Source organism: Pocillopora damicornis, chromosome 12, assembly GCF_964200805.1.
Source record: "Pocillopora damicornis chromosome 12, jaPocDami1.2, whole genome shotgun sequence".
Classification (NCBI taxonomy): domain Eukaryota; kingdom Metazoa; phylum Cnidaria; class Anthozoa; order Scleractinia; family Pocilloporidae; genus Pocillopora; species Pocillopora damicornis.
The window spans coordinates 20,701,949-20,712,991 of NC_142681.1; the positions used below are offsets into that span (position 1 = coordinate 20,701,949).

Consider the following 11,043-nt stretch of genomic DNA (forward strand, 5'->3'; position numbering starts at 1 on the left):
AGAAGAAAGGTTGTCTCAAATACTCGAACCATTGTTTTTTCCGACGTATTTTACTACTTCTTTTCTTTCGTGATTCTCGAAAGGGAAACCGACGCAGGCGCATACCAGCGGTTTCTCGTATCAAACTAAAATTTACCGGACATGCGCAACAAAATGCTCCTCTGCTCACGTCGCGTCTCTTTGAATGAGGAGGAATACTTTGCGCAATAAATTATTTCCGTATCGAGTTTTATTGAACTGATTTGTAATATACATGACCATAATATGGAATACGACGATGAAAACCATCACGAACAAAAACGCCGCAAACAGATCCGTGTTTGGACCGATGGTTGCTTCGATATGGTTCACTTCGGTCACGCAAATGCGCTTCGACAAGCGAAAGCAATGGGCGACGTTCTTCTAGTAGGCGTTCACTCCGATGCAGAAATCACCTTACATAAAGGACCGCCCGTTTTCACCCAGGAAGAAAGGTACAAGATGGTTCGAGCTATTAAATGGGTCGATGAAGTGGTTATGGGCGCTCCATATGTAACTACGGTTGAAACCCTTGACGAGTACAACTGCGATTTCTGTGTTCATGGTGATGACATCACCTTGAGTGCAGATGGAAAGGATACTTATGAAGAAGTTAAGAGTGCAGGCCGATATAAAGAGTGCAAGCGTACAGCTGGGGTATCAACCACAAATCTTGTAGGAAGGATGCTTCTCATGACCAAGGAACACTTTGATAGGGCACCATCGCCAATAGGAAATTTGGACCCTACTCAGGTCAATAAGGCCAGTTCTGATCCATCCGCTAAGAGCCCTTGGACATGTGTATCCCATTTTTTGCCTACCTCTCAGAGGATTGTCCAGTTCTCAGATGGAAAGGAGCCTAATCCTGGGGACAAAATAGTGTATGCTGCTGGAGCATTTGACCTCTTCCATGTTGGTTTGCTAGATTTCCTTGAAACTGCCAAGAATGAAGGTGACTATCTTATTGTTGGCCTTCATACAGATCAGGTTGTCAACCGTTACAAGGGAAGTAACTATCCCATCATGAGTCTACATCAAAGAGTGCTTAGTGTCCTGGCCTGTCGTTATGTTGATCAGGTGATCATTGGTGCACCCTACAGAGTAACTTTGGAGTTGCTGGAACAGTTCAAGGTACTAAATTCTTTACATAATTTTTGTGGTGTAGTTCAAGGCCTGCAGCTGTTTTGTGATTTTTTTTAAACAATATCATGATAATAATACTACTTCTACTACTACTAATAACAATAATGTTATAATAGTTATCATTTTAACGGCTGAAAGGATTTTCAGTTGAACCCAGAAGAGAAATTGTCATATGTATTATTCTCTATTTATGTGCATTCTTGAAGTGGATTAGTGAGCATAGTCTATGTGTTGATATATTTGGCTAACACAGGCTTGAAATAATTATTAAACTTAATTTGCTCTTTCCTAACAGTCAGCAGTGAGAACAAACTGTATGGATTCATGGAGAATCTTCACAGTAGATATTTCTTGTTGAACATGCACCAATCAGTGAAATTGTTAATTTTCCTATTCGTTTTTCAGGTGGACATGGTTGTCCATGGTGAAACAAATGTAATGGAGGATGTAGATGGTACAGATCCTTATGAAATTCCTAAACAAATGGGAATTTTCAAAGTCATTAGCAGTGGTTGCCCGCTCACAACAGCTGACATTGTTGCTAGAATAATTAAACACAGGTTGGTAGCTATCCATTGCTGGACAACATTTAATCCTTTAACTCCCAAGATCTGATTGTTAATTCTCCCCTCTACCTGCTACACATTTCCTTGTAAATTAGTTATGAGAACGTAATGCTAGATCAAGATAGCAGCTTCTACCTGATAAGTTTGAATATTCTCATTACCTGTTTGCTGAAGAATGTATGGATATTGTAGGGAGAAGTTTTATGTCATTCACTTCTGGGAATTATAGGGTTAATAATAGTAATATGACTTTTTGTTGTTTAAATTTATCAGTCATTCACAGAGTGTAAGTATTCTCTTATCATCTGCTTTGTACTTGATGTTTGAAGATTACAACTTTTTTCTCCCAGCTCAGCTTGCGCAAATTATTGTGCAACTATTTTAACATGGCCTCCTGAAAATTTTCTATTAACCAACTGAAATGTGATGCTCTACCCACCTCCCCTCCCCTCCCCCCAGTTTGTCAGTTGACTAGCAGATCCTATTCTCTCCCAACAAACTGAAAGTTTTTGTAAGAGAAGATAACAACTTATAGGCTGACTTGTTTTCTCCTCTTAAATTGCAACCCTGTAACTCAAAAGATCTGACTGTTAATTCTCCCCTCCAGCTGCTACACATTTCCTTGTGAATTGCTAACGAGAATTTGCTGTTAGTTCATGATAACAACTTTTTCTACTTGTTAGGTTTGATTATTCTCAGTACCTATTTGCTGGATTAAGTACAGATATTTGAGTGAGAAGTTACATGTTAATCAGTACTGGGAGCTAAAGGGTTAAAATATCCGAGTTTTAATAACTTAATGGAAGGCAGAAGGGTTGGCTGATTGCTTTCAAGCTGTTGCTTCTGACCAATACAGGCCTGGTAAACATTTGTAAGAAATTTTTGCAGTAATATGTAGTATTTAATAGTTGTTTGATTCACGTTTCATGTTTCTTTAGAATGCTGTATGAGGAGAGGAACAAAAAGAAAGAAAAGAAAGAAGCCGATGTTTTTGCTGCCATGGAAAGGAGAAAGTCACAAAATCAGGAGAAGTCTTGAAGAAATAGTTAAACCATGAACTGAACTGTTTTTAGTTAGTTGTTCAAATGATTTTTACTTAGGTCTTAGTTCATAAGAAAATTTTTTGCATTTGCATGACTGTTTGGAAAAATAGTTTGGTAATATTTATGTTAATTAACTTAAATGTTCACTTTAAAATTTTCATTTATCAATTCTCTAAGGCTCTTTATTTTGTCTCAACACAGCTTCATGATAATGCAGTTTTAGGTCCTTAATAAAAAGAAATAACTACCTTTACATAACCTAATATCTTATTTGCACTTATGACACAATTGAAAACCACAAATTGGCATTATAAACCTACCATTGATTGCTGTAGTTAAAATGTCACAATGGATTTTGTTGCTTTCAGAGACAATTTCTCACAATTACAGTACCTACAAATTAATTTGTTTCAAGCTCTGAGTCAGCGAAGGGGAACAAAGAATGGTATTAACCACACTTGAGCGTTGTCAGGGACAACATCTCCAGCCTCTTTAAACCTGTAACTCCCAGAAGTGATTCACATGTAACTTCTCCTACAATATCCATCCACTATCCAACAAACAGGTAATGAGAATACTCAAATATATCAGGTAGAAGTTATCTTAAACAAACACCAAATTCTTGCAGCTAATATACAAGGAAATGTGTAGCAGCTAGAGGGGAGCATTAACAATCAGATCTTGGGAGTTAAAGGGTTAAGCCCATTCATTGTTTAGTTTGTCTCCTCTTACAGTGAGCTTGGCATAACCTATGTACAAGTTGTATATGTATTAAGATCAAACACATTCCCCATACAGGAGTTTTCATTTGGTCCTTTTGCAAGAGCATAGTTACACATTTGTAACTCAGAGAGGTATGAAGACAAAGGACACTCTTGCACCCAAATCTAGTTGGGAGTTTTAACAGTAGCATTTTTTTTGTAGTATTACTACAACAGTCTGGAGATAACTGTCTTTAAATAATTATTCAATGGATTGTTAAGTGACTAAAGGTGCAGTCAGTTTTGAATTTTGAAGACTGGGTTGTTGTGGACATTAATTTTAGTCAGTCAGTTTTGAATTTTGAAGACTGGGTTGTTGTGGACATTAATTTTAGTCAGTCAGTTTTGACTTTTGAAGATTGGGTGGTTGTAGACATTAATTTTACTATAACTGAATTATTGAAGGATGTTTTAGGTGCTCTACATTGTTCTAGAGACTAACCAAGTATTTTCACACATTCACGTGGTGCCACATGTTTTAACAGAATAGAGACCACTCTAATATATAGAGATTACACAAAGTGTCAGTACTTAAATATTGTATTGGCATAAATGATTGTTGCATTAAGTGGCTTCCAGTGTTACTAAAGATGGTTGTTCTTGTCACTTTCCTCTTAATGCAAACAGTTTTAAAATTCAAATAAAATTGATGGCAAGGGAATGTTGTTGTGTTAGTGAATGTGTTGAGGGTGTGGTTTCATAAATTGCATGAAAGTTAGTTTTAAATACCAGTAGTAACAACACATTTCCCCCAATTCAGAGCAGCAAATTGCACATTTGATTTTGTTCTTTTTTATTCATTTTCTCATTTCCATTTGTTTCAGTATTTTCCATTTCATCCAAGCTAATATACAACCATGACTTTCCATGAATATGTACTTGAATATGTATTATAAAAAAAAAAGACTTCTTATTTCTCCTAATGATCTTATTGCTTTCTTGCACATCAGATCTGAGAAATTAATATTGTTTCCATAGATTCCTAACTGATATCACTACATTAGCACATAGTGTGATGAAAATGCAAGGAGTGGTTATGCATCATACAGTTCTGACAGCTAAAGGTTATTAAATCAACAAGTATTGATTACAAAATAATAATTTGTCAAATGAATGTATATATACCTTCTCACGCCAAAATGGTGTTAAATTCTCATGTTGTGATCCTACATGAAGTGACAAAACTTTAAAATGATTTTCACAAGAAAGTATGTCTTCAAAAATGACCATTGCTTAATGACGGGATAATACAAGGCAACGTTAACACACAAAGGACTATGAAAAATGATTTTCCTTGTTACTTTGATACCATCAATCTACTTAACTGCTTTGCCATTTTTCATGTTTTCTACCTGCAATGTAATGTATCTAAGATGAAAATCATTAAATAAGCAATTCAAAAAAAATTATGGTAATAATCAGAAAAACTATCCCTTTGTTTGAGACTTATTCCCTTGAAACAATCTTCACACGGATTCCGTTCTTTGGCGCCATTGTGATTGTTGCCTTGAGCTCAAGAGGTACCTAAAAAAAATTAGAAAACATTAATAGCTACTAGGCATTAATAAAATCTTGCAAAGAAAACTGAGAAAGGAATGTTCTGCAAGGCACCACAAGACACCACTAGCAGTTATCTATATCTACAATGAGGTTACACAGAGGGGTGAAAAGTTATTTCAAACTCTTGCTTTTAAATATCTTAGTCTTTCAAAATTTTGGAGCTTAAATTCTAATTTTTATTACCAAAGATGTCAAACCTTGGAGAGTAACCCTTGAGCTGCAGGCCACTGGAAGTCTGCCATCACAGAGGGTTTTGCTCAATTACAAAGAACACTTCAAGAACTTTCAATGAAACCTACAGCCTTCACATTAGAATTAACAACCAAAAATTGGTGGGGTGAGGTGAAATTTACTAGGCTCCTAGGTGACACTGCATTGGGTTGCTCCTGTGAGTCTCACCTTCACTGCTGTAACCTTGAACAATCTAATGCAAAATTTATGAGTCCTTAGCTGATATAAATCAAAGTTTTACATTTAAAACAGATACCTCAGTTTCTGCAGAGCGCTCAAACTTAAACCTCTTAAGAATGTGAACCAGAGCCATCTTAGCTTCCATGAGCGCAAATCTCATCCCAATGCATGAGCGTGGCCCTGTGCCAAATGGAAGGAAGCAATATGGGCTGCGCTGCTGTTTAGCCTCCTGGGAAAACCTACAAATAAACATAAAAACATAGCTATGATAAATAAAGTGAAAACTCCTGGTTCTTGTCTAATCCTGTCCCTTAAGTTCTTGCAAGTGACTGTAAATGCATTTGTCTATTAAATAGTCATCCATAAGAAATCAGAGTTGATGAGGAGAAAGAAAAATATAAACTAAGGAACATTCAGATTTCATGGAACAGTAACTTCTCCACGATAAAATTGTATGAAACGCAACACAAACATTGTGAAGGATTACTGTTTAAATCTTGGGCATGAGAGGCTTAGTTGACTTGTTTGTAAATAACTATCAGTCAGAGTACCTTTCAGGATCAAAGGTTTCTGGATCTGGCCAGTATTCTGGGTCACGGTGCAAATGATAAACAGGAAAAATCACCACTGAACCTTTAACAAACTGCACACCATTTAAGGTACAACTTTCTTTGACAGCACGGCCGAACCTGAATAAAAAAAAAAAAAATTAAAGAAAATATGTGGTACTTTGGTTTGGAAATTCCCCTTTAAAAGTTATTTTAAGTTCTTGCAAGGAAAGGTTTCTTTGTAGTTTCCAACAATTAAGCTAAACCTGTCCAGTTCTTAACACTTTTTTTTATATCAAGAAGTTGTTCCCATCAGCATAGCATTCAAATGATTCATAACAGAAAATACACAACATACACTGACTGTTTTAACAGTAACAAAACATGATTAAAGGACAATTTAAGTCTGAATGATACATTTTAAATGGAAATGGAAAGGAAGTTTTCAGTTGAAATCTGTTCTGATTACATGTAATACAGTTGGTAGTTACAACTGTCTGTGACAGTCATGATAACAAATTCAAACTCAAAACTATGAACCTGGAAGCGGGAGGAAAGAGACGCAATGCTTCATTTAACACCATGTCCAAGTACTCTAAGTTCTGAACTGTGTCATAAGCAGCATTTTCCTGAAATTAAAAGATCCAAGCAGCTTTTCGGTGAATCACTAGTTTGATGCTTGACAAATAAATTCCATGTTGCCATTCGTATGTTCAGTCAGTGATCATGTGTCACAAAAATGTGGTAAGAACAAAAAAAATTGGCAGACAACATGCAGCTGAGCGTCACTCATATTATCACATTTTGACATCTTCTGTGATCTGTAAGTAAAAATACCCAAGGCAACATGGACTCTATTTGTTTAATGATTACAAAAGAGAAGCAAGATGTTGTTACTAGACAGTGACATCACCTATATGTCCATTTATAATCCATCCTATACAAGAACCAATCAAGACAAAAACTAGTATAATTTAGCTAATTATGTAAGAGAGAATAGAATAAAATTTTTGTCACAGGCTTGAAAATCAGTTCTCTCAAACTTGCTTTTGAAAGAAGATATTTTTTTCACAGGTTGTTGAGGCCAGGAAGGCTATAACTTTTAAAAATGTATCTTGAAGATAGGAGATAGAGGTAGGTGAGTAGTCCTGATTATCAGTAATTTGTGGCTGATAACAATAAGACAGTTCATTAAAAAAATAACAATTTTTTTGTAAAAATTTTCTATAAAAGTGTCAGATTGCACAAGTGAAGCCTACTTTAGATATTGTGCTTGAATGGAGGCAAATGAAAGTTAATGAATAAATTCCATGTGTTCAGCCTGGCTCATATTTTCTAACCTCAAAATGTTTTTCACATGAACAGGACAAGTCATTAATTAAATTTGATCTTAACTGCTCATGTTACATACTGCATCTGAGCTAGACCTTAATACAGTAATCATGAAATGTGGGAGACTTACATCATCTCCAACAGCCCCATCAATTTCTTCAATCAGTTTCTCTTGCACTTCAGGGTTCAGTGCCAGACAGTAAGTCGTGTAGGCTAAAGCATTGCTTGTTGTTTCATATCCAGCCAAGATGAAGGTGAAAGATTGTGACAGAACTTCACCATCAGTCAGTTTACTAACTTTCTTCCCTTCACTGTCTGTGACCTCTGCTTTCATCATCAACTCCAATACGTCTTTCCTCTACAACAAAGTTCAAAAGCCAAGGGCAATTCCCTCATCAATACACCTCTTTTTCTTGGTTTTCTCTTGGCTCCATTTTGGATGTGATGTTGAGGTTCAATTTCATATACATTGTATGTTTCATATCTAATTTATCTTCATTTGAAACTCATTATCTAGAATTATTACTGCCTAAAAACAAACAGAAAGTATTATGAGAACTAAAGATAAATTGAAGCACTTCAAAACAACTCTGGATCACACTTGCAATTCTAATAACAAGATAGTAGCCTCAAGGAACCCATCATTTTCAAGTCTACCTGTGCAGCTCCAGACTCTCTCCTCATTCTCATCACTTCTTGTGCAGCTTTAGTTAAAAACATTGCTGACTTTGATCGTTCAGTACTTTCCGACCTCAGTATCAGCTTCATCACCAACCGAAACAATCGTGCCATAAATGGAAACACCACTGCCAAAAAATTAACATTTACAAGAAATTGTACGAAAGGAAAGGAAAACACAGCATCAAATACATGCAGTCCCTATCCAATTTAACTAATCTAAAATTTTCTCATAATTGCAACTGTTAAAACAAAATATAAGCAGAATGTTAAGTGTCTTATGATCAATCAAACTGGAGATCAGGACAAATGGGCAATCCTCAAAATGACAGACTAGTTCTCTCCCTACTGACTGGTTTGTTCTTCTTTATACAGTAACTTTCCAGTCTGAAATAATTCTGATGTCCATAGTTTCTCGGGTTTCACAATCAACACTTAGTGTAACAGTTCTTAGTCTGATATCATAACAGTTCATCATTTACTGACAAGATTAATTACAGGTAATTTTTCATTCATGTCCCTGACTGCATCCATAGATTATTTGATAACAAATTGTTTGCTGATCACTGGACTAAAGCAACACACAAATGATCAACTTACTTAAAATAAATGAAAGAGGAGGCTGTTTAAAAAGAACCTCTGCATTTGGAGTGTACTGCTCATTGGCATCATTCTGTATGTCTGCCTGGACACCAAATGCTGTAGCCAAGATTACTTCCATGGTGAATTTTCCATAAGTCCTTCAAGACATATTTATTTGCTGCTTAGAAGCTTAGACTTACTGTCAAAAAATGGTGACTGTTAAAAAAAAAACCACTCTTATTAACCCTCATATTCACTTAAAAGGACCCTTTTTTCAACACCTTTTTGTGGGGCCTTAGTAAGGAAGGGCAGTTTAACACCTTAATTAAACACTGGATCATAGGCTGCTATATTTTGGCTACACAAACTTACTTACAAAACAACTAAAAAGTGAGTTTTCCACCAGAATGCTCTTGCTTTACCTAACTAAGAAATCACTTTTATAAAATCTATAGCTCATCCCTAATTAAATCTCAGTTAGCCTTGCTTTCTTAAAGTAACAACAGTAGTAATGCAATAAAGAGAAAAAGTAATCACAGCAGTAAAACAAATAAAATTATGTGAACCTTTCTGCAGCAGGGTATTCGACAAGAGAGAGAGAAGAGTAAATAAATTTTGACAAGTCATTAGGAGGGTGCAAGCCCCTAAGCAAAAGAAGGAATGCTTAAAGAGCGATGAACATATTCAAGTCATTTATAACACCCAGTGACTCCCATCAGGAGAAGGGGTAATTTGTTTTAATGATCATGGCCTATTATCAAGACATACTGTTGCAAAGCTTGATAGTGTGATGATTTCATTTGAGCTTGTCTACAACAGAGTGCTGCATGAACATGTACCTCCACATGTCCACTATCTCTCCTGTCTTAGCAATTTGTTCAAGTTTTTTGCCCAGTGTCTTTGCTGACTGGTGAACCAAAGGGGTAATCTGTAAAGAAAAAGACGACAGTCAATGTCCAAGTTCAGCACAAGATACAGCCTGGTGTTCATGTACCAATAAAAAGAATTCTAGATTCTGAAATGATCTTAACACCAGTATTATTTGAAGGATATTCTTCATTGTTCTTTCATGAACATAAAAAAGATGAAACTAAACAGAATATCCTTTTTTGCCTTGCAACTAAAGATGACACAAACCTGTTTAAGTTTCAGTGCACTGAATGTTGGAGTGATTGTAACACGGATTCTTCTCCATTCTTCATCTTCAAGTGTTAACAAGCTCTTGTTATCAAATATAGACTGACTTCCAATACTCTGTAAACACATTTCAACACAGAACATCACATCAATCACAACTAAGAAAAACATTATTGACTGATAGAATGTTCAGTGAAGATAAAGAGCAGACCAAAATAGACACTTGATGTATTACACTATCTTCACTATGACCATAAATGTGTTTATCATGTACTTACAGAAAGTGGTCTGTTTGGGAATTTACTAAATTCTTTCACAGTGATCTGCTTGATTAGATCAACATCCGAGATCACATAAGTTGGTTTACGACCAAGATAAACCCTACAATTATAGACAAGAAATATTTTAATGCTTGACTGCATTTGTCCTTGAATGGCCAGACTTGTAACTTAATGGTTGACTGCCTTATGTTATCCCCAACTTTTTTCTGTGAAAACTTCATCTTAATTCTAATGATAAAGCCAACCATATCGTTTTCCTTAGCCTTTGACAAAATCTATTAATTTAAAATATAACAGACAGTGCTATGACAACATTTCCTCCAAATTAGTTTAAGAAATAATAATAACAATTTGAATTCATAAAGTGCAAATCACATGAATGTATGATCAAATGCACTGTTAACTTGGTCAAATATAATTTACAACATATCAATATGTCTAACACAAGGATTATATCAGCTACTTGCTATGTTTACAAACAAAGAAAATTCTTATTCATTTTCAGCCTGTTAAAACAGGTCCTGGTATTTTTACTCAGGAAAGTTTAGGATTTTTTATGCAGGTAGCATAGGAAAAAGGTGCCCCTAGAATATTTGGGCCCAACCCTAGATCCATGACATCATTGTCCCCAAACCCTGTAAAATTTGACTAACCCTGCTACTCTTCCATACTTCTCAGCCACTTCTTTGTCAAACAAAAACATTTGATGGGGCTGAAATCAAAGCACATGATAAATAACCAATTAATGCTGAAAATGCAAAGAATTATTTTTGAGGCAAGTTACATGTTATTAGTACCATTCATCAAACAGGGTTCAGGGATATTAACATGTTAATCAAAACTATAACAAGATTCTTGAACATGATTGGTTGTTACCAGCCTGATTTGAGCACTAATAGGACAGTGTAGTCATGTCATGCTTGTAAATGGACGGTGTAATAGGACAGTTAAAGGGACATTCATGGTCATCTGATTTTGTTAAT

At 35.6% G+C, this 11,043-nt stretch overlaps 2 protein-coding genes across 2 annotated transcripts in view; one reads left to right on the forward strand and one right to left on the reverse strand.

Annotated features, from left to right (window-relative positions):
• The first annotated feature begins 162 nt into the window (after positions 1-162).
• Positions 163-4,192, forward strand: LOC113665213 (ethanolamine-phosphate cytidylyltransferase). Its single transcript, XM_027180882.2, has 3 exons — positions 163-1,149; positions 1,567-1,721; positions 2,666-4,192. The coding sequence occupies exons 1-3, from the start codon at positions 265-267 to the stop codon at positions 2,763-2,765; spliced, it is 1,140 nt and encodes a 379-aa protein (XP_027036683.2). The 5' UTR covers positions 163-264; the 3' UTR covers positions 2,766-4,192.
• A 115-nt stretch (positions 4,193-4,307) lies between these two features.
• Positions 4,308-11,043, reverse strand: part of LOC113665214 (cytochrome P450 3A4) — a 9,242-nt gene continuing 2,506 nt past the window's right edge. Inside the window, exons 3-13 of the mRNA XM_089190488.1 lie at positions 10,714-10,772; positions 10,058-10,160; positions 9,780-9,896; positions 9,482-9,570; positions 8,661-8,800; positions 8,040-8,188; positions 7,513-7,740; positions 6,591-6,679; positions 6,054-6,191; positions 5,579-5,741; positions 4,308-5,055 (exon numbers count right to left, since the gene is read on the reverse strand). Coding sequence (XP_089046614.1) covers positions 4,978-5,055; positions 5,579-5,741; positions 6,054-6,191; positions 6,591-6,679; positions 7,513-7,740; positions 8,040-8,188; positions 8,661-8,800; positions 9,482-9,570; positions 9,780-9,896; positions 10,058-10,160; positions 10,714-10,772 — 1,353 coding nt within the window. The 3' untranslated portion in view covers positions 4,308-4,977. The remainder of the gene's footprint in view (positions 5,056-5,578; positions 5,742-6,053; positions 6,192-6,590; positions 6,680-7,512; positions 7,741-8,039; positions 8,189-8,660; positions 8,801-9,481; positions 9,571-9,779; positions 9,897-10,057; positions 10,161-10,713; positions 10,773-11,043) is intronic.